At 43.4% G+C, this 26275-nt stretch overlaps 1 protein-coding gene across 4 annotated transcripts in view; it reads right to left on the bottom strand.

The window, feature by feature from the left end:
- mfsd1 (major facilitator superfamily domain containing 1) overlaps window positions 1-26008 on the bottom strand; it is a 63810-nt gene extending 37802 nt beyond the window's left edge. For 3 of the 4 annotated variants that reach the window (XR_010975961.1, XM_068042153.1, XM_068042154.1), the window contains exons 1-7: window positions 25787-26008; window positions 24047-24099; window positions 16286-16398; window positions 16114-16156; window positions 14843-14910; window positions 9272-9380; window positions 2951-3053 (exon numbers count right to left, since the gene is read on the bottom strand). Coding sequence is in view for 3 of the 4 variants with exons in the window: in XM_068042153.1 (XP_067898254.1) it covers window positions 2951-3053; window positions 9272-9380; window positions 14843-14910; window positions 16114-16156; window positions 16286-16398; window positions 24047-24099; window positions 25787-25949 (652 nt within the window). In the remaining variant the exon portion in view is untranslated. The remainder of the gene's footprint in view (window positions 1-2950; window positions 3054-9271; window positions 9381-14842; window positions 14911-16113; window positions 16157-16285; window positions 16399-24046; window positions 24100-25786) is intronic. The other variant, XM_068042155.1, reaches the window with a different exon arrangement.
- Window positions 26009-26275: the final 267 nt, after the last annotated feature.

Here is a 26275-nt window from a genome sequence, read left to right as displayed (position 1 = left end):
TAACCCTCTGATTATCTTATATGTCTCTATTAAGTCACCTCTCCTCCTCCTTCTCTCCAACGAAAACAACCTCAAGTCCCTCAGCCTTTCCTCGTAAGACCTTCCCTCCATACCAGGCAACATCCTAGTAAATCTCCTCTGCACCCTTTCCAAAGCTTCCACATCCTTCCTATAATGCGGTGACCAGAACTGCACGCAATACTCCAGGTGCGGTCTCACCAGAGTTTTGTACAGCTGCAGCATGACCTCGTGGCTCCGAAACTCGACCCCCCCTACTAATAAAAGCTAACACACCATATGCCTTCTTAACAGCCCTATTAACCTGGTTAGCAACCTTCAGGGATTTATGCACCTGGACACCAAGATCTCTCTGTTCATCTACACTACCAAGAATCTTCCCATTAGCCCAGTACTCTGCATTCCTGTTACTCCTTCCAAAGTGAATCACCTCACACTTTTCCGCATTAAACTCCATTTGCCATCTCTCAGCCCAGCTCTGCAGCCTATCTATGTCTCTCTGTACCCTACAACATCCTTCGGCACTATCCACAACTCCACTGACCTTAGTGTCATCTGCAAATTTACTAACCCACCCTTCTACACCCTCTTCCAGGTCATTTATAAAAATGACAAACAGCAGTGGCCCCAAAACAGATCCTTCCGGTACACCACTAGTAAATAAACTCCAGGATGAACATTTGCCATCAACCACCACCCTCTGTCTTCTTTCAGCTAGCCAATTTCTGATCCAAAGCTCTAAATCACCTTCAACCCCATACTTCCGTATTTTCTGCAATAGCCTACCGTGGGGAACCTTATCAAACGCCTTACTGAAATCCATATACACCACATCCACTGCTTTACCCTCATCCACCTGTTTGGTCACCTTCTCGAAAAACTCAATAAGGTTTGTGAGGCACAACCTACCCGTCACAAAACCGTGCTGACTATCTCTAATGTACTTATTCTTTTCAAGATGATTATAAATCCTGTCTCTTATAACCTTTTCCAACATTTTACCCACAACCGAAGTAAGGCTCACAGGTCTATAATTACCAGGGCTGTCTCTACTCCCCTTCTTGAACAAGGGGACAACATTTGCTATCCTCCAGTCTTCCGGCACTATTCCTGTCGACAATGACGACATAAAGATCAAGGACAAAGGCTCTGCAATCTCCTCCCTAGCTTCCCAGAGAATCCTAGGATAAATCCCATCTGGCCCAGGGGACTTATCTATTTTCACACTTTCCAAAATTGCTAACACCTCCTCCTTGTGAACCTCAATCCCATCTAGCCTCGTAGCCTGAATCTCAGTATTCTCAACAACATTTTCTTTCTCTACTGTAAATACTGACGAAAAATATTCATTTAACACTTCCCCTATCTCCTCTGATTCCACACACAACTTCCCACTACTATCCTTGATTGGCCCTAATCTAACTCTAGTCATTCTTTTATTCCTGATATACCTATAGAAAGCCTTAGGGTTTTCCCTGATCCGATCCACCAATGACTTCTCGTGTCCTCTCCTTGCTCTTCTTAGCTCTCCCTTTAGATCCTTCCTGGCTAGCTTGTAGCTCTCAAGCGCCCTAACTGAGCCTTCACGTCTCATCCTAACATAAGCCTTCTTCTTCCTCTTGACAAGCGCTTCAACTTCTTTAGTAAACCACGGCTCCCTCGCACAACAACTTCCTCCCTCCCTCACAGGTACATACTTATCAAGGACACGCAGTAGCTGCTCCTTGAATAAGCTCCACATTTCGATTGTTCCCATCCCCTGCAGTTTCCTTCCCCATCCTACGCATCCTAAATCTTGCCTAATCGCATCATAATTTCCTTTCCCCCAGTTATAATTCTTGCCCTGCGGTATATACCTGTCCCTGCCCATCGCTAAGGTAAACCTAACCGAATTGTGATCACTATCACCAAAGTGCTCACCTACATCTAAATCTAACACCTGGCCGGGTTCATTTCCCAGTACCAAATCCAATGTGACATCGCCCCTGGTTGGCCTGTCTACATACTGTGTCAGAAAACCCTCCTGCACACACTGGACAAAAACTGACCCATCTAAAGTACTCGAACTATAGTATTTCCAGTCGATATTTGGAAAGTTAAAGTCCCCCATAACAACTACCCTGTTACTCTCACCCCTGTCGAGAATCATCTTCGCCATCCTTTCCTCTACATCTCTGGAACTATTCGGAGGTCTATAAAAGACTCCCAAACAGGGTAACCTCACCTCTCCTGTTTCTAACCTCAGCCCATACTACCTCAGTAGACGAGTCCTCAAACATCCTTGTATATTAAACAAGAAAATACCACAGTAAACACTAACTTTGATCAAAGAATTCTGCTCACCACAAGGGAAGCTTCTGCTGAAATAACGTTATGCCAGAACAGCTTCATAATACAATTCACTTTTGTATCTGTGCTACAGATTGGCTATTCTTGACTTTTCTTACAATAGGTCATGATGGAAGAGCTAGTGTACTAAAAGAATGAGCTTCCATGGGCCTCGTGGTTTTTTTTCATTCCTGACTCTTGTACTATATTCCGAAGAAAATTTTATCAGCTCAACTAGATCGACAATACCTGAACACCAAATCAAGACTTTATTTATGTAAAGGAAAGTTATTTTTCTGATGGAAGGTTCAGAATGCAAGCTGAACAGTGCTCAGTCTCTAAATTGCTATGCTTCGTCAGTGGCCAAACTTACTAAGTGAGCTTTGGTTGACCCTCCCATATCCGCTAAGGAACATTTTTAGACTTCTGTGCCTGCTGATCAATACTAGAAGAATGTCATTGGAGGAAGCGGAACTTCCAGAAATGGGATTGCAGGAGAATAATATATGCAAACTAACATTAGCAAAGACAAATCAACTGTGGTCAACAGCAATTCCAGTTGACATTCATGCTGGTAGCACTAAACAAAAACAAAGATACAAACCTATCATGAGACTTATACCAAGCGTGCTGTAATTCATAGAGCCCACCATCTTTGCTGCTCTGGCATAGATCCACCCCATAATGTTCATGTTCACAGTACTACCCTGAAAAATAATTTTTAAAAAGTAAATTTTAAACTTTATAGGCTTACTCCACTTCAAGATTGATTTTGCACATTGCTTGCCATGCATGTTAATATTTTTCAAATTTGAACGTATCAAAAAAAAATTCTAAAATTTGCATATTGAAAAGTCCAAATATCCACATTATATCCTACATGTCACCCCAAAGATAGATTCCACTGCCTCAATTTCCTACATTTTCTCCTTCAGCGTGAAGGGAGATTGAACAATTTTATGCGATGTCCAGTCAATGGTCCTCTTTAAAAACTGCACTTCAGTTATGAATTAATGAATTTTATAAAACTAGGTGTTACAAAGCGTTGCATCTAGTAAAGTTAACTGAATTCATCTAATTAAACGATGAAATTTAAGCGAATAGTGGATTTAAACTGAAACCTTCGAAATAAATTACACACATGAAACTTTTCCTTTCACTAACCCCTGCACTCAAGTTTCACTTATGAGTGGGGAATCCCCATTTGGTTACACTTAAACACTCTGTTCAAACAAACCTAAGTTGGTGCTTTTCACTGTAATGGAAGGAGGGAAAATTTTCCCCAGGCTGCACTTGCATTCTACCTCTTAACGGCTGAATTAATCATGCAAATAGATGTAAACGGGTATGATATAGTCGGCATTACTGAGACATGGCTGCACGGTGACCAGGGATGGGAAAGAAACATCCAGGGGTATTCAGTATTTAGGAAGGACAGACAAAAAGTAAAAGGCGGTGGAGTTGCATTGCTGGTTAAAGAGGAAATTAACGCAATAGTGAGGAAAGATGTTAGCTCTGACGAGGCAGAATCTGTAAGGGTAGAGCTGAGAAATGCTAAGGGGCAAAAAACGTTAGTTGGGGTTGTATATAGACACCCAAACTATAGTGGTGATGTTGGGAATGGCATTAAACAGGAAATTAGAGATGAATGCGAAAAAGGTACATCTGTAATTATGGGTCACTTTAATCTGCATATAGATTGGGCAAATCTAATTAGTCACAATACCATAGAGGAGGAATTCTTGGAGTGCATATGGGATGGTTTTCTGGACCAATATGTTAAGGAACCAACAAGAGAACAGGCCATCCTAGACTGTCAATTATTCCTCTCATTACACAATACCCAATCTAGTTGTGAGACCCCCCTTGGAGATGAGCGACCATAATATGATAGAATTCTTCATCAAGATGGAGAGAGACATAGTTGTTTCTGAGACTAGGGTCCTGAATCTTAGTAAAGAAAACTACCAAGGTATGAGGCGTGAGTTGGCTGAGATGGATTGGGAAACGTTATTTAAAGGGACAACGGTGGAAAGGCAATGGCTAATATTCAAAAAGCACATGGATGAACTGCAACAATTGTTTATTCCTGTCTGGCGCAAAAGTAAAACGGGAAAGGTAGCCAAACCATGGCTTACAAGGGAAATTAGAGATAGCATTAGATCCAAGGAAGAGACAGATAAATTCGCCAGAAAGAACAACAGACCTGAGGATTGGGAGCAGTTTAGAACTCAGCAAAGGAGGACCAAGGGATTGATTAAGAAAGGTAAAACAGAGTACGAGAGCAAGCTTGCAGGGAACATAAAAACTGATGGTAAAAGCTTCTATAGGTATGTGAAAAGAAAAAGACTGAAGACAAATGTAGGTCCCTCACTGTCAGAAACAGCTAAATTTATTATGGGGAACAAAGAAATGGCTGACGAACTAAAGGCATACTTTGGTTCTATTTTCACAAAGGAGGACACAAATATCATACCTGAAATGTTGGGGAACACAGGGTTTAGTGAGAGAGAAGAACTGAAGGAAATCAGTATTGGTAGAGAAATGGTGTTGGGGAAATTGATGGAATTGAAGGCTGATAAATCCCCAAGGCCTGATGGTCTGCATCCCAGAGTACTTAAGGAAGTGGCCCGAGAAATAGTGGATGCATTGGTGGTCATCTTCCAAGATACCATAGACTCTGGAACAGTTCCTACAGATTAGAGGGTAGCTAATGTAACCCCACAATTTAAAAAAGGAGGTAGAGAGAAAGCAGGGAATTACAGACCAGTCAGCCTGACGTCAGTAGCGGGGAAAATTCTAGAGTTCTTTATCAAAGATTTTATAGCAGAGCACTTAGAGAACAGTGGTAGAATCGGGCAGAGTCAGCATGGATTTACGAAAGGGAAATCATGCTTGACAAATCTACTAGAATTCTTCAAGGATGTAACTAGTAGATTTGATGAGGGGGGAAGTCAGTGGATGTGGTTTATTTGGACTTTCAGAAGGCTTTCGACAAAGTCCCACATAAGAGATTAGCATGTAAAATTAAAGCGCATGGGATTGGGGGTAGTATATTGCGATGGATAGAAAATTGGTTGGCAGACAGGAAACAAAGAGTAGGGATAAATGGGTCTTTTTCCGAATGGCAGGCAGTGACTAGTGGGGTACCACAGTGATCGGTGCTAGGACCCCAGCTATTCACAATATATATTCATGATTTAGATGAGGGAACTAAATGTAATATTTCCAAATTTTCAGGTGACACAAAACTAGGTGGGAGGGTGAGTTGTGAGGAGGATGCAGAGAGGCTTCAAGTGATTTGGACAAGTTGAGTGAGTGGGCTAATGCATGGCGGATGCAGTATAATGTGGAGAAGTAAGGTAAGACAGGAAGGCAGATTATCTGAATGGCTATAAACAGAGAGGGGAATATGCAATGAGACCTGGGTGTTCACATACACCAGTCGCTGAAGGTAAGCATGCAGGTGCAACAGGTGGTAAAAAAGGCAAATGGCATGTTGGTCTTCATAGCGAGAGGATTCGAGTACAGGAGCAGGGATGTCTTGCTGCAATTATACAGGGCCTTGGTGAGGTCACACCTGGAATATTGTGTGCAGTTTTGGTCTCCTTATCTGAGGAAGGATGTTCTTGCTATGGAGGGAGTGCAGCGAAGGTTTACCAGACCGATTCCCGGGATGGCGGGACTGACTTATGAGAAGAGATTGAGTCGGTTAGGATTATATTCGCTGGAGTTCAGAAGAGTGAGGGGGGATCTCATAGAAACCTATAAAATTCTAACAGGACTTGACAGGGTAGATGCAGGAAGGATGTTCCCGATGGTGGGGGAGTCCAGAACCTGGGGTCATAGTTTAAGGATACGGGGTAAACCATTCAGGATTGAGATGAGGAGAACTTTCTTTACCCGGAGAGTGGTGAGCCTGTGGAATTCACTACCACAGAAAGCAGTTGAGGCCAAAATATTGTATGTTTTCAAAAAGGAGTTAGATATTGCTCTTGGATTTAAAGGAATCAAAAGGATATGGGGAGAAAGCAGGAACAGGTTACTGAGTTGGATGATCAGCCATGATCATAATGAATGGCGGAGCAGGCTCGAAGGGTCAAATGGCCTACTCCTGCTCCTATTTTCTATGCCCACAGTAGCACCACTACTGATTGAGCTGACCGAGCCCTGAAGGACATAGCAGCCAGACTGGGCCTACGGCAGATGGTGAGGGAACCAACAAAATGTAAAAGGCTGCTTGACCTAGTCAACACCAACCTACCTGTCGCAGATGCATCTGTCCATGATAAGTTTGGCAGGAGTGACCACCTCACAGCCCTTGTGAGGATGAAGACCCAACTTCACACTGAAGATACCCTCCATCGGGCTGTGTGACACTACCACTGTTCTAAATGGGATAGACTCAGAACAGATCTAGCAGCTCAAAACTGGGGCATCCATGAGGCGCTCTGGACAATCAATAGAAGAATTGTATTCAACTACCTCATGGCCATGAGACTGGAGAAATGGCAGTATATTTCCAATTCAGGAGGATGTGTGACTTGGAGTGGAACTTGCAACTGGTGGTGTTACAATGCGTCAGCTGTCCTTGTCCTTCTAGGTGGTAGAGGCCGCGGGTTTGGAGGATGGTGTTGAAAGAGGCTTGGTACGTTGCTGCAGAACATCTTGTATATGGTACACACTGCTGCCACTGTGCACTGGTGCTGTATTCCAGTGATGGAGGGAGTGAGTGTTTAAGGTGGTGGATAGGGTACCAATCAAGCAGGCTGCTTTGTCCTGGATGGTGTTGAGCTTCTTGTGTGTTGTTGGAGCTGCACTCATCTAGGCAACCTCATGGCCCGTCATATCCCCCATTCTACCATTACCATCAAGCCGAGAGATCAACCCTGGTTCAATGAAAAGTGCAAGAGGGCATACCAGGAGCAGCACCAGGCATACCTAAAAATGAGGGGCCAACCTGGTGAAGGTAAAACACAGGATTACATACATGCTAAACAGCGAAAGCAGCATGTTATAGACAGAACTAAGTGATCCCACAACCAACGGATCAGATCTGAGCTCTGCAGTCCTGCCACAAGCAGTCATGAATAACGGTGGACAATTAAACAACCAACTGGAGGAGAAAGCTCCACAAAAATTCCCATCCTCAATGATGTGGGAGCACAGCACATCAGTGCAAAAGACAAGGCTGAAGTATTTTCAACCATCTTCAGTCAGAAATGCCAAGTAGACGATCCATTTTGGCTTCCTCCTGAGGTCCCCATCATCAAAGATACGAGCCTTCAGCCAATCCAGTTTACTCCACGTGACATCAGGAGACAGCTGAAGGCACTGGATATAGCAAAAGCTATTGGCCCTGACAACATCCTGTCAGTAGCACTGAAGTCTTGTGCTCCAGAACGAGCTGCGGCCCTAGCCAAGTTGTTCCAGTACATTGGCATCTACCCGACAATGTGGAAAATTGCCCAGTTACATCCTGTCCAAAAAAAGCAGGACAATTCTAAGCCAGCCAATTACCACCCTATCAGTCTACTCTCAATCATCAGCAAAGTGAAGGAAGGGGATGTCGACAGTGTTATCAAGCAGCGCTTACACAAATATAACATGCTCACCGATGCTCAGTTTGGGTTCTGCCAGGGCCACTCAGCTCCGGACCTCATTACAGCCTTGGTCCAAACGCGGACAAAAGAGCTGAACTCAAGGAGGGGAGGTATAAGTGATTGCCTTGACATCAAGGCAGCATTTGACAGAATGTGGCATCAAGAAGTTCTGGCAAAATTGAAGTCAATGGGAATCAGGGGGAAGACTTGCCACTGGTTGGTGTCATACCTTGTACAAAGGAAAATGATTGTGGTTGTTGGATGCCAAACATCTAAGCCCCAGGACATCACTTCAGTAGTTCCTCAGGAGAGCATCCTAGGCCCAAACATCTTCAGTTGCTTCCTCAATGACCTGCCCTCCATCAGGTCAGAAGTGGGGATGTTCGCTGATGAGTGCACACCATTCTGTACTATTCTCGACCTCAGAAAATGAAGCAGTCCATGCCCACATGCAGCAAGACCTGGACAATATCCAGGCTTGGGCTGATAAGTAGCAAATAACATTTGTGCCACACAAGTGCCTGGCAATGACCAACGTCAACAAGAGAAAATCTAACCATCTCCCGTTGACATTCAATGGCATTACCAATCTAAAATCTCCCACTAACAACATCCTAGGGGTTACCATTGACTAGAAACTTAACTGGACTCGCCACATCAATACCGTGGCTACAAGTGCAGGTCAGAGACTGGAAATTCTGCAGCAAGTAACTCACCTCCTGACTCCCCAAAGCCTGTCCACTATCTACAAGGCACAATTCAGGAGTGTGATGGAATATTCTCCACTTGCCTAGATGAGTGCAGCTCCAACAACACACAAGAAGCTCAACACCATCCAGGACAAAGCAGCCTGCTTGATTGGTACCCTATCCACCACCTTAAACACTCACTCCCTCCATCACTGGAATACAGCACCAGTGCACAGTGGCAGCAGTGTGTACCATATACAAGATGTTCTGCAGCAATGTACCAAGCCTCTTTCAACACCATCCTCCAAACCCGCGGCCTCTACCACCTAGAAGGACAAGGACAGCTGATGCATTGTAACACCACCAGTTGCAAGTTCCACTCCAAGTCACACATCCTCCTGAATTGGAAATATACTGCCATTTCTCCAGTCTCATTGGGTCAAAAACCTGGAACTCCCTTCCTGACAGCACTGTGGATGTATCTATACTAGATGGAGTACAGCAATTCAAGAAGGCAGCTGACCGCCACTTTCTCAAGGGCAATTAGGGATGGGCAACAAATGCTGGCCTTGCCAACAATGCTCATATTCCATGAAAGAATAAAAATCTCAAAATAAAATGTGCTACTCATACCAGTCTTGCCATGCTCAGTTGCAACCCAAACACAAGGTTTAGTTCTTTTCCTTTGAACCAGCTGACGGCATATGTGTTTTGTGCGACAGCTAGTGACTCCCCACCAATCCTGTAAAAGTAAAAAGATGTGATTAAGTTGCAATTACTTTACAGCTCCATTTTGCTCTCAATTACCTCCAGGATCAAATTAGGCAGCAGGCCTTCCTGATAGCGTGTTGGTAAAGGCCAGTAAAGTAACAGAGCCATCTCAGATCAGAGGGGTTCCGCAGTGCTCAGTACTGGTACCCTGCTTTTTGTGGTATATATTAACAATTTGGATGTAAATGTAGGGGAAATGATCAAGAAGTCTGCAGACGACACAAAAATTGGCTGTGTGGTTGATAGCAAGGAGGATAGCTGTAGACTGCAGGAAGATATCGATGGACCAGTCAGCTGGACAAAAAGTGTCAAATGGAATTTAATCCAGAGAAGTGTGAAGTGATGCATTTGGGGAGACCAACCAAGGCAAAGGAATACATAATAAATAGGAGGATACTGAGAGGGTAGAGGAAGTGAGGGACCTTGGAGCGTATGTCCATAGATCCCTGAAGGTAGCAGGACAGGTCGATAAAGTGGTTAAGAAGGCATATGGAATCCTTTATAATAAAATAAAAGCAAAATACTGCAGATGCTGGAAATCTGAAATAAAACCAAAAAGTGCTGGAAATAATCAGCAGGTCTGGCAGCATCTGTGGAGAGAGAAGCAGAGTTAGCGTTTCAGATCAGTGACCTTTCATCAGAACTGGCAACGGTCAGAAATGTAATAGGTTTTAAGATAATAAAACAGGGGTGGGGCTAAAGATAACAAAAGGGAAGGTGTTGATAGGACAGAAGGTCACAGAGAATAACTGACAAGGTGGTCATGGAGCAAAGGTAAATAGTGTGTTAATGGTGTGGTGAAAGACAAAGTGCAGAGAGGGTGTTAATGGACAGAATAATGAACAGCCCTGGCCAAAAACACAAACATGAAAAAAAAAAGTGGGCAGGCACATGGTAAAAAAAACATGAATGATGAAACAAACTAAAAGAAAAAAACTAAAAATAAAATAAGGGGTGGGGCAGTCATGCTCTGAAATTACTGAACTCAATGTTCATCTGGTAGGCTGTAGCGTGCCTAATCGGTAAATGAGATGCTGTTCCTCGAGCTTGCGTTGATGTTCATTGGAACACTACAGCAAGCCCAGGACAGAGAGGTGGGAATGAGAGCAGGGTGGTGGGGGGGGGGGAATGTTGGTGGTGGTCTTGAAATGGCAAGCGACAGGAAGCTCAGCTGTTCCACAAAGCGGCCACCCAATCTGCGTTTGGTCTCCCCAATGTAGAGGAGAGCATTGGGGAGACTTTTTGCAGATAGGTGTTCCGCAAAGCGGTCACCCATCGCTCAGTCTGAAAACATGACCCCGAGCTTCCTGTCGCTTGCCATTTCAACACACCCCCTTGCTCTCATGCCCACATCTCTGTTCTGTGCTAGCTGCAGTGTTCCAGTGAACATCAACACAAGCTCGAAGAACAGCATCTCATTTACTGATTAGGCACACTACAGCCTATCGGACTGAATACGGAGTTCAATCATTTCAGAGCATGACTGCCCCCTTATTTTATTTTTAGTTTTATCTTTTCTTTTATCTTTTTATTTTATTTTAGCTTGTTTCATTATTCATTTTTTTTAAAACCATGTGCCTGCCCACTGTTTTTTTTCATGTTTGTGCTTTTGGCCAGGGCTGTTCATTATTCTGTCATTTAACACCTTCTCTACACTAACACTTTGTCTTTCACCACACCATTAACACATCCTTTGCCTCTGCTCCATGACCTTCTTGTCAGTTATTCTCTGTCCTATCAACACTTTCCCTTTTATCTTTTCCCCCCACCCCTGATTTGCTTAAAACCTATTACATTTCTAACCTTTGCCAGTTCTGATGAAAGGTCACTGACCTGAAACGTTAACTCTGCTTCTCTCTCCACAGATGCTGCCAGATCTGAGTATTTCCAGCACTTTGTTTTTATTTTATATTATATGGAATCCTTTCCTTTATTAGCTGAGGCATAGAATACAAGAGTAGGGAGGTTATGCTGGAACTATATAAAACATGAGTCAGGCCACAACTTGAGTACTTTGTGCAGTTCTTGTTGCCTCATTACAGAAAGGATGTAATTGCACTACAGAGGAGATTTACGAGGATGTTGCCAGGACTGGAAAATTGCAGCTATGAGGAAAGATTGGATAGGCTGGGGCTGTTCTCCTTGGAAGAGATGAGGCGAAGAGGAGCTCTGATTGAGATGTACAAAATTGTAAGGGGCCTCGATAGAGTGGATGGGAAAGGCCTATTTACCTTAGCAGAGAGATCAGTGACTAGGGGGCACAGATTTAAAGTGATTGGTAAAAGGATTAGAGGGGAGATGAGGAGAAACTTTTTCACCCACAGGGTGGTGGGGGTCTGGAACTCATGGCCTAAAAGGGTTGTAGAGGCAGAAAACCTCTTCTCATTTAAAAAAGGTGCCTGGATGTGCACTTGAAGTGCCATAACCTGCAGGGCTACGGACCAAATGCTGGAAAGTGAGATTAGGCTAGTTGGCTATTTTATTGACAGGCGCAGACAAGATGGGCCAAGTGGCCCCCTTCTGTGCCCTAAACTTTGTATCATTTTGTGACGACTCTTGATAGTTAAAAGTGGAACCAGACAAGGGCAGTCCCAGTCAGCTGGACAACAGAGGAGCGACAATGCAGGAGAATGGTGTGGTCAATCATGTCAAAAGTTGCAGAGAGGTCGAGAGGAAGAGGAAAGTTAATGCACTGTGGTCACAGTGACAAAGGATTACATTTGCAACTTTGTTTAGGGCCCTTTCACTGCTGTGACAATCACTGCTGTGACATGGGCAGAAACCTAATTGGAGAGTTTCAAACATGGAGTTGCAGGAAAGAGGGGCACAAATTTGGGAAGCAACTACAAGTTCAAGGGCTTGAGAGGAAAAAGAGGTGAGAAATACAGTGGTAGTTTGCAGGGACAGAATGCTCAAGTCTGGCTTTTTTTGAAGGGAGGGATGTGACGGTAAATTCCAAGAGTGCCTGAGGAAAAGAAAACTTTTAGAATATCAACTAATATGGCATCTAAGAGGAGAGATTGGGTGATCAGCAGTTTAGTAGGAATAGGGTCAAGCGAGCAGGAGATGGGTCTCGTGAACAAGATGAACTCAGAGAAGGCATGAGGGAAAATAGGAGAAAAAGTAGCAAAAGAAATGGGTTCAAGGATAGGACAGGCAAGGGATGCAACAGAGATTGCTGAATGGATGGTCTCAATCTTAATGACAAGAAGGGGGCAGGGGAGAGCTGTTGAAAAAGACAATTGGTAGCGGAGAAAAGCTGCCTTGGGTTTAAAAAGAACTCTCCACTTCTCTCCTCCAAGATCCTTTCTGCGCCAGTTTTAACTGATTATGCCCCATGAAACACCTTGGGATGTTTGCCTATTAAAGGCAGTATACAAGTGCAAGTTTTCGTTGTCGTTGGCAATTATGGAACAATTCAGATTTTGCGTCTATATAAATGCACCTTTAATTACTTTTCATTTTATACAGCATTGTCCATGTTTTATCCATGGGTATACACTAGTGAAGTCAGGCAACATTTTATTTCTTATCTTCATGACTATTTTAAGTACTAAGGTGCTTTTAAGATCATTCTTTAACATGCTGAGTTGATAGATTGCAAATTTGCCCATTTGTTGTGAAATAATAGTTGACTATTCAGATAATACTCCACCTCACTTTTTTTTTTAAATATTCCAATGCTGAATGCTATAACACATATGCATCCTTCCACTGTTTAGGCACCCATCTTTGAGATCAGACAAATTCTTATTCACAAATACAAAAGTGAAAGGATAAATCATGTTAAAAGACATCATGCATGTTTGTGATGTAAAGGCTCTCAAACATAAAAGAACTTGCATTTATACAGTGCCTTTCACAACCTCAAGACATCCCATCGCACTTCACAGCCAATGATTTTTTTTTATATAAAAGCGCAGTTACTGTTGTAGAGAAACTTGGCAGCTAATTTGCACACAGCGAGATTCTGCAAACAAGATAAATGACTAGACGACCTATTTGAGTAGCAACGGATGAAGGGTAAATGTTGGCCAGGCCAGCGGGAGAATGACACCACGCTTCCTCAAGAAGTGTAATCGGATCTTTTATACGCAGACAGGGGCGTACAGGGATTTTGTTTAACGTTTCATCTGAAAGACGCCACCTCAGATAGCCCAGCACTCCCTCAGTATTGCAGTGAAGTGTCAGCCTACTTTATGTGGACAAGTCTCTGGTGTGGGGTTTGGACTCATGACCTGACTCTGATGAGAGTGATACCAGAGTCATGGCTGGCATAAATACATTATTGAAGTTGTTGCCTCTAATCAGATCTCTTTCGGGCAGCACAGTGGCGCAGTGGTTAGCACCGCAGCCTCACAACTCCAGCAACCCCAGTTCAATTCTGGGTACTGCCTGTGTGGAGTTTGCAAGTTCTCCCTGCGACTACATGGGTTTTCGCCGGGTGCTCCGGTTTCCTCCCACAACCAAAGACTTGCTGGTTGATAGGTAAATTGACCATTATAAATTGTCACTAGTATAGGTAGGTGGTAGGGAAATATAAGGACAGGTGGGGATGTGGTAGGAATATGGGATTAATGTAGGATTAGTATAAATGGGTGGTTGATGGTCGACACAGACTCGGTGGGCCGAAGGGCCTGTTCAGTGCTGTATCTCTAAATAAATAAAGGACATTGTTTACTTTGCCATTCAAGCTTAACTCTCCTATTCTAATACTGCATTCATTTTTATATTTTTTTATATTTTTATTAAATGTATATTACACACACTAAAATTCTTCTCAGGATAGATGCTGAGAGGAGTCTAAAACTAGGAGCTCACAGTCTCAAGATAAGGGGTCGGCCACTTAGGAGTAAGATGAGAAATTGTGAATCTGTAGAATTCTCTACCTGAGGGCTGTGAAAGCTCCGACATTGAGTATATTCAAGACTGAGATCAATAGATAGTAAGGGTATCAAGGGATATTGGGATAGGGTGACAAAGTGGAGTTGACATACAAAATCAGCCAATGATCTGAATGAATGGTGGAGCAGACTCAAGGTGCCAAATGGCCTACTGCTGCTTCTACTTTATAATGTTATTAGAAAATGCAACCTCCTTCTCCAGAGGTCTACAGCTTTGAGCAACTGTATTGTAGATACAAGTCAGAAGTAGTACACTCCACTATGTATGCCTGCCATCTTCTATATGTTGCAGGTAAGGAAAAGATCAACAATGTCACTTCATTACTTAAAGGTTTCTTAGGCATGTTTAACTCAAGCCTAGATGTCCTGATTTGTGCTAACTTCACATTTGCATCAAGAGTTTTGAATAAATGGGTTGATGCTAACTTTAAAATAATGGATTGGAAATCTTGTATCATATTGCCTAGCAAATAATCTAGAGCATAGTTAGTTGTGTAGCACTTTTATTGGTGTAAAATCATTAACTCACCCAAACACAAATCTTCCCAGTTCCATTAGCCAAAATGCATTCAACAGTGCTCCAGTAGCAACAATAACCTTAAAAAAAAAACCCCACAGGTAAATAAATTTATATTGCTTTCCATCCATGTGGATTTCTTCTGCTGCATTAGCTCTTCCATGCCTTGTAAAGATGACACTCAAAAAAAACCCATAGCACAATGACAATACGTTCAACCTTCTCTATACCAAACTAGGCATCTTGTAACCAAGTTAGGAGGAGAACTCTGCACTTGGTAATTTGCCAAACTGTGATAACTTGAACATTTCCTGGCTGCCAGAAATCGAGTTATTTCTAATAAAGCACACATTGTAGTCAGAGACAACATAAGCTGCAGTAGGAGCGGTGCTTAAAAAATCCAAAAGGCCAGTTTTGCTTTCAACGTGGATAGCAGTCTTTTTCGTTGAAGCCTTACAAACAATTTGACAGAAGACTCGTAATTTTCATTGCGCAGACTGACATGTCAAATTTGGCAAACTCTACCTCCTTTGGGCTTTAAAAATTAAATAAACCTTTAAATTCCAACTAAGTTTTGCAATTAAAGGAAATTACAATGAAAGGTGTGAAAGAGAAGAAAGGGACTGCAGTGCATTTCTGCACTTTCCTCTCTCCCCGTCCCCCCATTACGTATACCAACGTTAGATGATTAATTCAAGCCATTTGGTAACTACTTTGTCACAATTTAAAACCATGTTACCTTTCCTATCAAATAAACAGTGCAGTTGCTCACCTATCTCATTGAAAAAAAAATACTTGGGACTTGCGTCCAACATTTTATCACATGAGAATGTTGTTCAGATGCTAAAGTTACAGTAAATATCCAGAATGAGGGCCCTACTGGATATCAGAGCAATGAGAAAGGAGACTCTCTGGAGGGATGGTTTTATGCCACTTTGGTTTGAAACTAAATTGTATAGCTGAGATTAAAATGTTCAGACCCTGCTGTCCACAGTGCTCAAACGTTTAAACTTTAACTGCTGTGAGAAACTTTCTACAAACGCATACAAACTCAGAGCTCTTTGCTGGGCAGCAGAATTGAATGATCAGTAGAGAAATGTAAACAGGATGATGTCTGGCTAAAACCCAAGACTGGCAGCTGCAGTCTACAAGCACGCCAACAGAATCACGTACTAAAATTATCTGCTTATCTGACACCAGAGCACATACTCAAGTACACAGCATTTCCAGTTCCACTGAGCATTTTATAACCAGTCACAGAATAAATCTGAATTTCTACTTACCTGTCCAACACAGACAAACAAGCTGAAGATTATTGTTCCCAAACTGCAAAAAAAAAAAGATACATTTGCAGCTTTCAGATCACACAATTTCACTTTTTTTAAATTACAAAAATGAATTTAACCATTTTTAAAAACAAAGGCCAATGTAAGCTTTTCTTGCTGATGCTCTTACCGCATTCCAAATACTTTGTCCAGTAAATATCCTCCAAAAAAGCAGAGGACAACGTTGGGCCAGGAATACCATGCATACAGTTGCATGAATGTAACAGTATTAACCTTCATATCCTGTCAAAAAGAGAAAAATTTCATATAGTGTTGGATTATCAAACACCATCAAGAATTCGGAAATATTACAGAACAGAACCAAGTACAATACAGTAACAATGCAATATGATGCACAATACTTACAATGATCATCTGGTTTTACATTGACAAGATACAATGAAGTCATATGCCACATCATGGGACCATTTGAGACATGAAATAAGGATATTACTGGGAGACCATTCAAGAGTTGAGTGTGTTTTCTAAGACAGTCAACTCCTCCTAATTCCAAATTTTCCAACACCTTTTCCCCACTTTTCTGGATTGTTACAATAAAAGTTATTTGATAATTCAATTTTATTATAAATGTCATTATCAGGAGGGAACTATATAATGACAACTCAACAGAAATATCAGATATTCAAAGTTCACTGTTTGGAAAAAGGAATAGAAAATCAATTTAAATCCACTGTATTCACTGGTTTAAATTTTAGTTTAAATGATCACCAAACTCTGTTTCAGATTCCAAATTGAGCATACTACAATGTTTGCTGCCCATTACATCTTAATCCACAGCTTGTATTCCAATTCCTGCCAAATGGAGTAATTAACAGCAAAATAATTAATTTTAACCAATTCACAGCTTGGAAATTTACCAATATTTAGACAAGAAATTCAGCAGATTTCAAAAGGAATTAAAACTATAGCTACAAAAATAGCAGATTTATAGACAAACATTACTTACAAAACTAACATTAAGAGGTCAACTGGGCACCACAATGGACAATTTCTATTATCCAACAGGAAGTATCTTATGAAACCACATCTCCTAAAATAAGCACGCACTAGGAAGTGCATATCCTCCATCAATTTTGTACATCTGACAAGATATACTTATTCTGATGCTGCAAGCATATTAGCTCTTCAATGTGCTTCATGAAATCATTTTGTAATGTGTAAGCAGTCTCCTGGTTTGTGCTTTTGAAACAATATAATTTGCATCCATGCAAAGCTTAAACCACGTATACCTCCGCCTCATTAAAGAACGATTGATTGGGTGTTGAATAGCAAATATTCTATGAGTGCTCTCCCCTTCACATCAAAAGTATTCATAAAACAGAAAAGAACATGTGTTTACTGCACTTTTCTCATAAAATCATTTTCACTTCATGCATTCTTGAATGTAACGTCAATTACCTCAACTGCCGTGTTATATAAACAAAAAATGGCATGAGTAAGTCAAAAGCACTGGTATTTACATACTATAATTTGGTTATACATTTTACGGGTAGGTTACTGCAGGACACAAGCACTCACTAACTAATGTTAAACATTAAAAACAGAGTATGTTCGCTGCCCTATCTTTCAAAGGGGCTGGAGCCAAAAGGGCAAATTTACTCATTTGGGAAGAACAATGGAAGTGTTAATTTGGCATTGTCATCTCTGATTGTTTTATTAACATGATGTATGAAAGATGCACTTATTTTTATTATGATGCTTCTGTGAACACCAAACATTTACTAGGCATTTCAGAGGGTATTAGTAGTCAGCCATATAGGGTGCGACTGGAGTCACTTGCGGACCAGAATGAGAACTGGTAGCAAGCTCCCTTTCCCAAACTAGTTAGTTATTTTTTAATGACAATCTAGAAGCTTTCACAGTCCTTTATCCCCTGGTGCCAGTCCACAAGTTACCAGACATATTGAATTTAATTTCAGAACTTCATTATGGTGGGATTTGAACTCAACTTTTGGGCTGCGAATGCAATACCATAACCACAACACAAATGTACTACTAAGATAATTCAATGCTGCTTTTTCTTTCATGTGCAAAGCATGCATTATATCAAAGCATTAAATATACTACAGGTTCTGGACTTTGAAGGAATGCCACAACCCGTGTGCCTAACTAATACCACATCTACTTCCAAATTAGTTTCATTATTTCACTTTTTTTGTAGAATATATAAGTTTTCCTCTGAGGCTTTTCCATTAACTGCTTGGTAGAAATAAATAACTGATGAGATCATGGCATTTTATTGCAGCTTATATCTGATTTGCCAATGAACAACAGATCAACATAAATTTCCTATCTGACACTTAAAGATAATACAGAGCAAAACCGGGTAGTTTTAAGTGTGATAAACTCAATCCTCAACAATCCCACTTTCCAGCCACATCACAACTGATTTGGTTTAAGAGCATTCAATGGCATTGTCACAATCACCTGGTTCATGGCTTGTATTAATATTTTAGAAGTCACTTTTAGTTTTGGGAAATTAAACATGTAAGAGTTTCAAAAAGTTGCAGACCACCCAAGATTTAAAGTTCAAAAATCTCTCCATGGGGGCTTACAGAGACAGAGTTAGAGAGGGGAAAGACATTAAATCACAGGTGGCCTCGTTTAGTTGAGAAATTGGAACCAATAAGTCTAGAAGAGTTTGCTCTGTCATTGTTAGCAATGTCAATTATACATGTGGGTATCAGGAATTAAAGAGAAGATTTGGAAATAGAAATAATTAGTTCAAAATGTTATCTGGGGCATCCCACATGTACCACTTTGCTTTGGAGATACAGATGTTGCTAGGGAGATGCCTTTTGGGGTCAGGTGTTTTTTTGGGTGCTTGCTGAGACAGTCAGTTGGCTTCTGGATAAGCTGTTGGCTTTTCGAAAGAAGTTGCACTCAGAAACAGAGACACCATCAGGAACAGGGGTGTCTCTGTTTTGAGGCAGGCCCATGCTCAAGCTGAGACATCCAGATTCGTGAGGTGTTGAAGAAGAACTGGAGGATTTGCTTAGCTAAAGCTAGAGAGAGAATCCCCAGAAAATCTCATACCTCGAAAGATAGCTAAAAAAAAAACTAAAGGATAAAAGTGAATTCATAAGAGTTTTGAATTGTCCCAGGAGAAGCAAACCGTCAGGATCCTGTAACATATAGGAAACTGATGGGGTGGAAGTAACAAATAGGTGGGTTCTATTGAGATTTAGAGTTTAAAATATACAAAAATGAGCATTTTTATGCAGAATACCTAGTCCTCCAACTGTAACATGATTTTGAATTACTGAAAATGACATTAAAAACTAATTATACAAGGAATCATTTCCTAATTATATTGATGCACAGTAATCAGTGTTAGTAAACTGAAAATAAAATGTTAAAGCTGTTAAATCATGCCGAGTGCCTAAAAAATGTTCAGGGCCGGAATTTTACCTGCTCAAAACGGCGGGTGATGACATCGGGTCAGGTCCCCAACGTTATGATGCCCAATCCCCATTTTACATACATTGGATGGCGGGCGAGATCGAGGTGCCATTCGCCGTCCACTTTGCAGCAATTAAGGGCCAATTGAAGTAGTCCACAATCAAATTGACAGCCATTTTACATCGGCTGTCACGTTTTACATCTGTCAAACGAGTCAAAGGGGAGTTGGGAACCCAGCAGCTTTAAAAGTGCGGCATCGAGTGTATCTGTGAAGGAGTTGGAGGTACTGTTTTTCTCGTTACTCTCTGATAGATGTGTGCACTGTTTTTGCTGGTTCACCTGAGTGATTAAAACTCCTGGTAGGGCCACAGTATCACTGATTTATTCTGTGTAGGGGAGGGGGGTTGTGAGTGCCTGTCCTTGCAGCAAGCTGCAAATACCTGTCCTCATTATATCTCTGCGACACTGCAGCCATGAAAATTGTCCACTCAGGAGGTGGCTCATCTACTGAGGAAGAGTAAGCCACAAGGAGGGATAGGAGGACAACTGGCCAGGGAAATCACCAACCTGCTGGCCCAGTGCAGCCTCATAATGGGGGAGGGACAGAAGCTCTCAGAGTCCCAAGAGACTGTCACATCTCAGAGTTGCTGGCAGTGGAGGTCGCTTCCAACTGCGTGGGTGGCCATCCAATGCCAGTCGCACTGAAACTAACAGTTGCACTATACTTCAACGCATCAGGCTCACTCCAGGCTTCATCGGGAGACATTGCAGAGTCTCACAGTCAGCAGCACATCAATGCATTAAGGTGGTAACTGATGCCATATTCAGGCATGTCAACCAGCTCATCAAGTTCCAGACAGACTCTGCCAGAGAGGCCAAGACAGCCAGAGGCTTCAGCGCCATCGCTGGGTTCCCCATGGTCCAAGGCGTAATTGACTGCACATATGTGGCCATTAGAGCACCTAACAGTCTGTCAGGGGCCTTCATTAATCAAAGGGGGTTTCACTCAATGAACGTGCAGCTTGTCTGTGACCACCGTCAGGGTATATTGCAAATGTGTGCTTGTTATCCTGGAAGCAGTCACAATGCATTCATTCTCCGGAACTCCCAGGTGCCAGCATTTTTCAGCCCCTGCCCCCCCCAAGTGCCTGCAAGGATGATTACTTGGCGACAGGGGTTACCTGAAGACATGGCTGACGACACCGATGAGGAATCCACGGAATGAAGCACAGGAACAGTACAATGCGAGCCATGTGAAACCAGAGTCACCATAGAGCAGACCCATAGGTCTTAAAATGAGATTTAGGTGTCTCGATAGCTCAGACAATGCACTACAGTTCTCGCCAGCAAGGGTATCTCGCATTGCTGTCGTTTGCTGCGCCTTACATAACCTGAAAATGGAGAGGGGAGGCCCTGGAGGATGAGGATTTTGTTCAGCTTGATGCAGCCTCAGACAAGGATGGTGAAACAGCTGAGGATGAGTAGGAGGGGGCACAGCCACCTGAACAGCAGGGGAAGGGAGCTGGAGGTTTGTGGGAGTTGAGTGCAAAGGAGATCCAGGAGGCTGTAATACTCGGGTGTTTCTCCTAAACGGAGGTGCATCACCCAGCGACTGACATGTCAGTCTGAAATGAGGCATTCACATAAGCTGGAAGTGCAGACGTACTCACCTGCAGGTGGAAATCTCAGCTGCAACAGCCCACCTTTCCCTCAAACACCACAAGGCCCGAATGTGCCACCTCCCCAAGTCTCCATCGCATGCAGAACAAGATTGTCTAAAACATCAGCATCGACTTGAGATGAAAATGCCAAGTGAAAAATGTAATCATTTTTAGCAAGTTATAACAGCAAATAAATATTTACAAATCACACCAGTGACCCTGTAGTGCAGTTATTGTGATTGTTCGAAACGTTTGCGAGTGCTCACGTGTGTGGATGACCCCTCGCCACAGCCATGGCAGAGGCAGGTGGCTGTTCAGGCTGCCCCGTGGCTTTGGATGACTCTGGCCATGAGGGCCCCGGCATTTTGAGATGACTCTGAGCAGTGTCAGGAACACCCTCTGACACCCTGGCATTATATAGTGCCGATGTCACTGGCAGAGGGGACAAGGAGCTGCTGAATACGTCAGCAGCGCATTGAGAGGAGCCCCCTCCCCGCCCATATGCATTCTGCTGCTGCCCTTGTGCCCTCTCGAGGCTCAACTGGGCCTCCTTGCTGACCTCAGAGGGTTGAGCAGCTTCGGGTTGTCACAGCAGCCTCATTGACAGCTCGCTAAGGCACTGTCCATGGAGCTCACTCTCTGAGGTTCTGCGGGGGCTCCAGGATTGGGCCCTCCACAGCAGTCACCAATCAAGGAAGTAATCAATGGAGGAAGCCAGATGCACAGAGGACAGGGACTGTGCGTTACCCATGGCCTGGATGGAGATCTCCAAATTCCAAGCCAGAGCACGCAATATCTCTGGTAACACTGCCAGATCTCCATGCACTGCACGCTGCACCTGCAGAATTTCCCACCGAGTAGATGCAAGCAGAGGCTCATCATAAGCATGGAGCTCTGCACTGGCCGGGCCTCCCACAGTCCTCTGAGCGTGCCTCTGACAGCTGGTCCGGCACTGGCACTAGGTTGTGACCACGAATTCGAGAAAACACGCATTCTAACCGAAGCGACAGTCTCTGAGCTGGCGCTTGGTGTGGGGAAGAGGATGTAACACTGCACCCTCTGAGGTCCACCTCCTCCTCAGAGGTGGATGGATGAGTCCCGGAATCGCTGCCTGGTTGCTGCTGTGTTTCACCTGCAGGAGAAAAAAAGAATGATCAGGTGTGATCAACAATCTTGACTGAAGGACGGCGAAGACTGCAGTGTGCCCACATCTGAAAGATTTTGACCTTGCGAGCAACCTTCATTTCTTGATCCAAGCCGCCCACCACCACCCCCCCCCACCCCCCAACCTCTCTCTCGACTGCACTCTGGGGAGCTCACCCTCCTGGCCTGGTGTGCGGCCTTACCATAATCTACTGAGCGTCTTCTGTTGTCTCCTACAAGCCTCAATGCATCCTCCTCCACTCTGGTGAGAAAGGTGAGGGCCCACCACTGGTCCAGGCCCTCTCGGGCATTGTGCGCCCTCTCTTCTGTGGAGACACATGGCAATTTGTTCAGTCCCTTGACCTGAAAGTGCACCCACAGACCCTTGTGCTGCATGCTGCATCTGTAACTAATGCCATTGAAGTGCATGGATGGCACACCTCTGGACCATTGTCCGTCTCAGATGGGCCCAAGGCAGGGCTGCAGCCATTCACTGTGACCCTCCCATTTCAGTTAAAAGCTGCAATGACTGCAGAATGCCCCTTACCCTGGCAGAGCACAGGTGGTCATTGACCCGCTTGCGACACTGGAGCCATATCCTCCTCACCACCCTGTGGCTGTTGAACTCCTCCGCTACCTCCAGCCACACCTTCTTGGTGACTTGGGGAGGCCTCCTCTTTCCGTCTGCTGGGAAGAGGACCTCCCGCCTTGTCTCAGCTGCCTGAAGGAGGGCATGCTGGGAGTCTTCAGAGAAGCTGGGTGCCACGCGGTTGCATATCTCTGCCAGTGCCAGAAGTGGGTTCTGGTCTGTCTCGGGTATATTGTTTATTGGAGGGATCGCCTCTTTAATTCCTGTTGCACTCCTTTCACCCTCATGCAATTCTATTCCTTCTAATATGCTGCTCCTCCAAACGTCCCCCTTGCTGCAGGTAAGCATCTCAGCGCCAGAGGTTGTTGAAAGCCCTTTAAAATGGCTTTCAGCACCTGCTTCCAGCTCTAGCGCCCCCACCACCCCCCACAACCCCGACGCGCCTCTTTTGTGTTCTAAATATGCCGCCAATCCACTAATTGGTTAGCTAGCGCTTGATCAGGTGGAAGCTAGGTGCCGAGCGGGAGTGACTTCAGCATCTGCTTCCGCCTCCCGGAACATAAAGCCGCCGACAAAGGTAAAATTCCGGCCCAATTCCAAGAGCCTTCTCAAAGGCCTGCAAACAGGTGCCATTAGCACAATGGTGTTTAATTTGATCTGAGGGCATGACCAGTTATGTGGACAGGGCCACAAATGTATTCTTAAAGTTGTGCTTAGAATGTTTAAACACAAACTACTCTTGAAACTGCTAGCAAAGTCATAATATTGCCCCAAAAATTAAAATAAAACTTTCAAGCAGTCATTTCTAATACTCCTATGCATTTCATGCAAGAAAGAATATTCTGTAAAAGAGTTTTAGGCATTCAATTAACAGATTTATTGAGCTGTTCTCTATATACACAAGTGCAATTTAAGTCAACACATGACTTGGAAAAATATCTGACATTCTTAATGCGAATGAGTGTCACAGAATTCAAGGAACAGAGATAGGAATCGTACAATAAATATTCATTATACCAGGTGCACTCCAATAAGTTTCTCTAAAGTGCTGTAATGTTTAAGGTTTTCAACTTACACTCAGAACTTGGGTCTGCAAAGCAGCTGGGTTATCATAGCAGAAATAGCTACCTGAAAGGGAAAAAAAAATATATAGATACAAAACTGAAAGATGCCTGGCCAGCCAGCTGACTAATGTAAAATGGACATAGGCAATTTCCACCACTATCAATATACCAAGTTCCTAAACTCAGTTAAGCCATCAGGGAGGCATGGGAATTCAAACAAACAGCACTGAAACCACTCTTTCATACTCTGGTGCCCAGCAAGGGGTCTGGGAGCAGAATTCCTGCACTTTCATTTGTACACAGATACCAACCATCAGCACTTCAGAGTGACCACTTGTCAGCATTACTAACAAAAATAGCACTGGATTTATAGCTCCGCACCATCCCAAGTCACCCAAAATGCTGTACAGAAACCTACATGCATGCCCAGCCAACAGTAAAGTTGCTGATTTTGTACTTGGAACTACAGATAATTTAACAGTACTAAAACAAAGGACACAAGATTTATGCCGGTGAGTTTGAAATGTACAATTGTATTTCTTTAGGCAACTGAAGATTGTGATCAGCAAAGCTTAGTTTACAGCTGCAATGACACACTCAGACTCTGGTGGTATTGGTGAAGGACCTGAGCTTTGCACTAGCATCAGCATTTTTTGTCAGCAGTCAGCATGTTTCAACTAGTATTTACTCAACAGCAATTTCTGGTAAAAATCAACATGGGATTCAAGTTCCTGTACTGCCGAGGTTATCCCATAAGCAACCTAATGTGTGTTGTTCTCAGACTCAGTTATAACTGCCTCACAGCTGTTAATATAAAAGTTATTCCACAAGCAAGATTTATAACATTCCTTGCCCAGATCTCTCAACTTTCTATTTGTTCAAATGAAACATCTGTCACTTGACTGCCCAGCTCCCCAGTGGACCTGCACTGGTTGTCTTTTTACACTCACTTTTCACATGGTACATACTTTATATTCCTTAACATGTTCCAATTGTCCCTATGTGCATTTCCTTAGTCTTATCCAATCCACCCCCAACCTATTGAGCTCAATGTTAATTAAAATGACCAAAGATTACCAGCAATTTAAAGTAACAGAAACTATCATACATACATGATTGAACTCAACAATAGATCAGTTTGGCTTCTTGCACCAAGTCAAGGCACAATGAAAGGAAAACAGATCTGATTCTTACATTTTTATTCCAGTTTTCCAAACTGCTCTAATTGCTTCTTCTACAGAATACAAACCACGAAACTTGTCAAAAAAACAGTACACAAATCAATGTAAAAGTCGTAGAAGGCAATTCAGTTTTCAGCAAACTATTAACTTTCCATATATATCCTATCCCAAAGTGCACGCGTGAACGAAACAGTCTCTTGCTCTCGTTGCCAACCTCAAAAGTTTCGTGCAACAGAAAAACCGCAAACTTCAGATTCACAGGAAGTTACATAAAAGTCACACGCAATCATACCTCATTCACAAGAAACTGTCACTTAACGACTGTCTGTAAATTCCCCAACTAACTTTAGGCATCCAAAAAGAACATGAAACGCCTGGAGAGCGACAGCAGATAAACCATGTGTGGGACAGTTTACAAACACCAAGTGACAGTAACTTCCAGCTTCCCCACACCACAAGCACCCGCCAGGCTGGGTTAAATCAATGCCCCGAGGCTCCAGGCTTCACGGCAGCTGAAGCCAAGCCCGGACTGCGGTTGATACCGAGTCCGCGGCCCAGGACCCGACTTACCAAAGCCCAGGAAACACATGAGGACGAGCACTACGAAACGGTGCGGCCATCTCCGGGGGTCACACAGTGCCGAGGCACAGCCACAACCTCGGCTCGGCCTATCGTCCGACTCCCGGGCTCGGTTGCCGGCTGCTCCACCCAGCAAAACCTCTCCCTCGGCCATCCCGTCCCCGGTGCACCAGCCGCTGCCTTCCGCCGCTCACGTGATCCAGATGACTCTGGCTTCCACTTCCTGGAGACGGATCAGGAACTTCCTGGAGACGAATGGCGTCCCCAGCAGAACCGGACTGCAGGTAACAACAGTATGCAACAGGACAGAGACACTGGTGTGGTTTAAAACATCAATCATTCTCAAAATAAACACAACACCAACCCGAGTTTGAAGTAAAAACAGAAATTGCTGAAAATACTCAGCAGGTCAAGCAGCTTCTGTGGAGATAAAAACAAGAAATGCTGGAACCACTCAGCAGGTCTGGCAGCATCTGTGAA

This window comes from Heterodontus francisci, chromosome 11 (assembly GCF_036365525.1).
Source record: "Heterodontus francisci isolate sHetFra1 chromosome 11, sHetFra1.hap1, whole genome shotgun sequence".
Taxonomy (NCBI): Eukaryota; Metazoa; Chordata; class Chondrichthyes; order Heterodontiformes; family Heterodontidae; genus Heterodontus; species Heterodontus francisci.
Note: the sequence above shows the minus strand (reverse complement) of the source record. Positions and strands in the feature narration are given on the sequence as shown.